The sequence below is a fragment of the Dipodomys ordii genome, unplaced genomic scaffold (assembly GCF_000151885.1).
Source record: "Dipodomys ordii isolate 6190 unplaced genomic scaffold, Dord_2.0 Scaffold32, whole genome shotgun sequence".
In the NCBI taxonomy this organism is placed as follows: domain Eukaryota; kingdom Metazoa; phylum Chordata; class Mammalia; order Rodentia; family Heteromyidae; genus Dipodomys; species Dipodomys ordii.
The window spans coordinates 10,273,641-10,280,211 of record NW_012267248.1 but is presented as its reverse complement, the minus strand read 5'-3'; the positions used below and the strand labels follow the sequence as shown (position 1 = coordinate 10,280,211).

Genomic DNA, 6,571 nt, shown 5'->3' with positions numbered 1-6,571 from the left:
CTGGGTCATAGGGGAGCTCTATGTGGAGTCTTTTGAGGAACCTCCATACTGCTTTCCAAAGTGGTTGAACAAGTTTACACTCCCACCAACAATGCAGAAAGGTTCCCTTCTGTGCACATCCCCTCTAGCATCTGTTATTAGAGTTTTTGATTATACCAATTCTAACTGGGGTGAGGTGGTATCTCAATGTTGTTTTGATTTGCATTTCTTTTATGGCTAGAGAGGTTGAGCATTTCTTCATGTATCTATTGGCCATCCTTCTTTCCTCTTCAGAGAAGTTTCTCTGTAAGTCTTTAGGCCACTTATTTATTGGGCAGTTGTTTCTTTGAGGATTTGTTGTTGAGGGATTTAATGAGTTCCAGGTATATTTCAGATATGAGACCCTTGTCTGTTGTATGGCTAGTGAAGATCTTCTCCCAATCCATGGGCTTTCTATTGATCTTGCTAGCTATGTCCTTTACATGCAGAAGCTCTGCAATTTCATGCAATCCCATTTGTCCAACCTTTCTTTGATTTGTTGTGTTTCTGGGTCAACAGAGACTTTTTTCTGAAGGTGATGGCTGTTCTCACTGCCTCACCCTGCTAGACCTTCTGTCTCCCAAATTTTCCCTAGTATCTCATTCCTATGTATCTTTTAAGCAGATTATTTATTGTTAAAGGCAGAAAATATTCTTATCTTGCTAGTACCCTATTCAGTCATGTACAGAAGACTTGGATTTTCTTTAGTTAGATGTTTGTGTGGTAGTTGTGGTGCTAGGAATCAAACCTGGGGCCTTGTAAATGCTAAGCAAGTACTCTTTCTACAATCAAAATGGCACATCCAAAGGTTAGCCAAATTAAAGACACTTCTTTTCTTAAAATTCTGCCCGTTTTAAGGTAATATTTTTTTCTCTTTGATTAATGGCAAGGAGGCTGGGTGCCAATGGCACTTGCCTCTGTTATCCTACTCAGAAGGCTGAGATCTGAGGATCGTAGTTTGAAGCCAGTCTGATGAGATGTGGGACTCTTACCTCCACAAAAAGCCAGAAGTAGAGCTGTGGCTCAAGTGGCAGAGCACTAGTCTTAAAAAAAAAACTTCAGGGACAGCACCTAGGCCAATACAATAAGGACAGGGAGACAGTAAAAACCAATTCAAGTAAGAAATTTCTTGTTTAGAACTCTGGCTAAAAGTTTTGTGCTAGTTTTGGTCTTCTGTCTAGGGTGTTGTTATTTAATATGAATTTGGTTATGTGATTGTCTCATATATACATGTTACTCATTTTCAGATGTGATATGCAGAAAGAACATCACTTGACAAAGAGAAGTGAACCATCTGATTTGCTAATAGTAGTAACTCATGTATTGTGTACTTTTGTAGGCTTCTTTGGACCAACACTGAACAGTTTCATCCACATTCTTATGTACTCCTACTATGGACTTTCTGTGTTTCCATCCATGCACAGATACCTTTGGTGGAAGAAATACCTCACGCAAGCTCAACTGGTATGCTGTCCCTTATTCATATCTTTTCTTTGTGGCTCAGATAGGAAGAGAGACAAGTCAGTGGCTTCAGGGCTAGAGGCATGTTTCAGTGTTAAAGCACCTACCCCAAAAGCATGAGGTCCTGCGTTGAAACCCCAGTTTTTCTTACACATACACATTAAAAAGCTCTCAAAGTCAGTGTATGTATGTATGGGACTGCCTGTTTTTCTCCAAAATGGTCATTTAAGAATTACACTTTGTGCATTAAAATGTTTTGTGTGTGTATGATTGGCTTACAAAGGGATGTTCTTTGAAATGCCAGTGGACATTTTTAAGTTAATGTAGCTGTTAAATTATTTTAACTCCCACTTTTCCATATGAAAGTTTATGAGAATTTTGTATACTTACATGCTTTCATACCAACTCTGGAACAGGATAGTGGCCTACTTCGCATTTTGCTTGGTTTGTTCCTATAAGATATAGAGTGATAGTACTGGATACATGCACTGATGACGTGTGGCCCCCGTGGGGTGGGACAGCGCCCAGTCCACTTACCTGCCGCCGCCTCCTCTGCCACTCCAGGTACAGTTCGTGCTCACCATCACACACACGCTGAGTGCTGTTGTGAAGCCCTGTGGCTTCCCCTTCGGTTGTCTCATCTTCCAGTCCTCCTATATGATGACACTAGTCATCCTGTTCTTAAATTTTTATATTCAGGTATGTGATACAAAGATCCAGTAGATTGTTCCTTTTGTATTATATGTTTAATGATAAAATGATAGTAGTATATGCTTGTGACTAAACTCAAATAATAGGCTTAGAAAAGAAGAAATAATACATTACTTCTTCCTCTTACCAGATCCTTCTTCAGACTATACAGTTAATGGTCTATAGGGTACTAATGCACATGCACTAAAAACCACTTATAGAACTCATAGCAGAAATACCATTGAGTTCTATGAATAGTTCTCAGTTTGTATCATGTATTTGCACTGTGCTACCAAAATCTGATATCTGAAACAGATTCAGGAGAATGCAGGAAAAAATAGGGAACTGTTGTCTTTTTGTTTTTTGGTCAGTCGAGGGACCTGAACTCTGGGCCTGGTTGCTGTCCCTCAGCTCTTCAGCTCAAGGCTAGCGCTCTACTACTTGAGCCACAGTGCCACTTCTGGCCTTTTCTGCTTTTGTGGTGCTGAGGAATCAAATCCAGGGCCTCATGCATGCAAAGCAAGCACTCTACCACTGAGCCACCTTAGGAACTGATATAATATGAAATTCAATAAACCCATATAAGCTACTCTGATAAAAACTTGCTTTACATTTGGAAAAAAATCCTTTAAAGCAAACCAATATATTGTGGGGTTTTTTTTTCAGCTTATGTGGTGCTAAGGAATCAAACCCAGGGCCTCATGCATACAAGGCAATCACTCTACCACTGAGCCACCTTCCTAGCCTGTGTGGGTTTTTTTTTTAATCGTGCTTTCATTTTCATAATCTAAATGGGAGGGAACTTCAGAATGCTATTTCAAAGCAACTTTGTTATAAAGAACCTATAAGAAGCTATAATGCCATAGGTCTCAGGTAGTTTGTAGACTTTAAATTGCCCTGTTTTTTGGCTGGGAAAATGGAAAGCTACATCAAAAATATGTTTCTATTTAAAACAATACTTTATTTGAAATTATATTTTCCTTACCAAACAAGAAGCATTCTCTGGTTTATTTTAAATTTGCTCAATGTTAACCCTTACTGGTTTTAACCCATACTAGTTTTATACAAAGTACAATTGTGGGAACTGAACCTTGGACAACTTTTCAAATCTTGTCTTTATAAAATTAGACTGGGTAGGCTTTGTTTCTTATAAGAGATAAAAGTTTCCTTTGATAACTGGCAAAGAAATAGCCATTGATGGAACCAAACAAAACCATTCATGCAGGCAAAAACAATCAGAGTTAAAGGAAAGCCAAAGAATCCTTTTGGTGCTTGCCTTTAGCACTGGAAAAGAATCAGGTGGCCCAGCAGAGGTAGGAAGTAGCATGGAAGCTTCAGTTAACTCTACATGCTGACTCAAATCAAATCTTTGTCTGAAAGTTGAGAATGTAATTTTGGTCTTAACCCTTGTTAGTACCATGCTTTAAAAACTACAAGTAAAAATGAGATGGGGTATTTTATCAGACTAGGAAGGATATGCTCGGATGGGTTGTGGCTCAGCAGCAGAGCTTGTGGTTACTGTGCATAAAGTCCTGGGTTCAGTTCTCAGCACCCAAAAGAATGTCAGACACAAACCAAGTCCAGCCAGAAACCCCACGAGCTGGCTGTTTTATATTCACAGCAGAATTTTGTATTCACAAATGCAGAATATTTGAATACTAAGCCCATCAAATGCAACTCCTGACTTTATAAAAGAACCCCATTTTGTTGATATTTATACATTCATCATGGTTTCTTATCCTAGTTTTATTTTTAACCACAGCTTAAAAAGAGCCACATTTGGGGCTGGGAAGGTGGCTCAGTGGTAGAATGCTTGCCTCCCATGCATGAGGCCCTGGGTTCGATTCCTCAGCACCACATAAGCAGAAGAAGCCAGAAGTGGCTCTGTGGCTCAAGTGGTAGAGTGCTAGCCTTGAGCTGAAGAGCTGAGGGACAGTGCACAAGCCCAGAGTTCAAGCCCCACAACCGGGGAAAACAAACAAAAAAGCCAATTTTGAATTCGTAGTAAAATGTCCAGGGCCCTAGAAGATTGTGTATTGTTTCATAACTATGTGCAATATTAGAGCAAGATCTTAAAGAGGACTTTTTCTTTTTCTATTGTACACATCCAACAGACCTACCGAAAAAAGCCAGTGAAGAAAGATACACAAGAGCCACCCACAGAGAAAGATGTCAAGAATGGCTTTACCAAAGCCTACATCACTGCGGCTAATGGAGTTATGACCAAGAAAGCGCAGTAATAGTAGAGGAACAGAAAATGCATATACACTGCACTAGCCTAACAGATTCGCTTGTTTTAAAGCAAAGACTGAATTGAAAGTTGTATGTTTTAGCATAAACTAATTTGTTTTGTGTTTCTAAATCATTCATACCCAGAGTGTATTAATATATTGCTATTAGGCTACTCTGTTCATTGAGTGCTTTGGTCAGCAGTGAGGTGATGCTGACACAGCACAGGTGCGGCTTCTCCCCTTCCTTCCACAGTCTTCCCTCATAATGCCTTATCCACACACAGCCAGGAACACTGCTCTTCGTGCAAGCCTTCACAGAAAGTTTGACTTTTGTTCATGTTCACGTCTGTGAGAGCTGATGAGTTGTAAACAACAGAGTATGTTGTGGTCTATACCAAGCAATAATTGTCAGTGCATAAAACCATCAGCCCAGTTGTTCCTTTAGCAAGCAACCCCAGAAAATATTCAATGCACTCATCAATTAAGACAAAAATCTAGTAAAATCCCAGCACTTGGGAGGCAGAAGCAGGAGTATCTCATGTTAAAGGTTAGCCTGGGCTACATAGAAAGACTGTATCTCAAAAAAAAAAAAGCTGTCTACCAAATCCTCATAAGTCAGACTTTGGTAGGAGCCACCCCTGAGTTTTAATTTGGTTTCCTTGTTCATAGCTTTATGTCTGTCTCCCACATCAGTCAAGCTAACTTAGTAAAGACACCTGCTTTACACTAAAATCTGTGTCTAGATCTGGCTGCCTACTTCCTTTCTGAACAGGAACTAGAGTTTACTTTGCCCCTTTCCTCAGCATGTGCATGCTAGGGAAATATATTTGTGTATATTCTGAATATACGTGAGAATATACATTAAGTTTGTCAACTGTTTCTTGTTAGCCTACTTATGAACATTATTCCACATACATGCCACCAAATCAGTCTCTGCAGCTATTTAAGTTTTTTAATACAGGATGCATATGGTATAGGAATATGGAAAGATTCCAACACTGATGTGGCTGCTAGTAAGTTACAATAAAAATGCTACTTTGGCAAACAACACATCTTTTCCCTGCCCAGAAGCAAGCACAAAAGCAGACAGAAGCATTGATGATAATTTCCTCTCCCTAAGCACAAAGAACAAAGATAAAGTATGTTTTCTAAAGATTAATTTATGCCATATAAAACAAGACTTGCCAACTTTGATATTTCATCATCTTTCCTACTTTGTTTTCTGAATGTTTTAAAGTTGTGACACTGACATCACACACAGGCCCACTGGAAGGGGGCTTTAACAGTTGCCCAAGCATGGTATCTTTCTGCCCTTTTTATGTCCTCCTGAACTCATTTTAAACTTTCCCTGTTTGGAAAACTGTTCTCACTTTTTAAACTTCATGAATGCTTTCTCAGGGCTTGCCTGATTTTGAAAGGCGGCTAACACTTGCAGGCTTTTAGGGTGACTTCATTGTGCCCTCTAACACCTGTCTCTATGGCTGGTCATTTGTGTTGAGCAGACACTTGTTCTGTCTGATGCCCACTTGCTATGCTATTTGTTTTCTAAGTGGTTTTCTCTAGGGTGCTTAACCACAACGTAACATTTCACATAACTGTATTCAATATATTGTTCTCTTCCAGGAACTCTTATTAAAACAAGGGCTAGCTTTTGAGTATGACTGTGACTGCTTTTCTCTATGACAGGACACAAGCCAGACAAAGGAGAAAATCCCTTGGAGAGAAAGGACTATAGTTTAGTTTTAGTTCTCAAACACCAGCAGAAATTTGTCACCAAAGTGCATTCTTAGTAAAAATGAGGCTTACAGAGGAAAGAGACATTACTGGCAGGCTTGTTCTTAATTGCCCATGTGTCTCACTGTGCATCATTCCTGCAGTTTGGATGTGTTCATGGGCTTCACATCTATGTAGCACACACGGCCTTCCTGTAGCTGACTTATCAAGAAGCTCCTCATACCAGGCTCTAAGCCTCTCAGAGCAAAGCTGAAACTGATTCTTAGTAAAACATTTAGTCTTAAACCATTCAAGGGCTGACAAAAAAAAAAAAAAACAGAGCTATGAACTCTTGAGCCACAAAAATTGAAATCAGGTAAATGCTTTAACTTGTCATTAACTGTTGTGACTTAAAAAATGTTTACTTGTAATGTGATTTTTCTAAAACAAGACTGTAG

General features: G+C 39.4%; 1 protein-coding gene across 1 annotated transcript in view; it reads left to right on the top strand.

Moving 5' to 3' along the window:
- Positions 1–4,409, top strand: part of Elovl2 (ELOVL fatty acid elongase 2) — a 20,864-nt gene extending 16,455 nt beyond the window's left edge. The window contains exons 5-7 of the mRNA XM_013016658.1: positions 1,358–1,482; positions 2,044–2,178; positions 4,284–4,409. Of these exons, the coding sequence (XP_012872112.1) occupies positions 1,358–1,482; positions 2,044–2,178; positions 4,284–4,409 (386 nt within the window). The remainder of the gene's footprint in view (positions 1–1,357; positions 1,483–2,043; positions 2,179–4,283) is intronic.
- Positions 4,410–6,571: the final 2,162 nt, after the last annotated feature.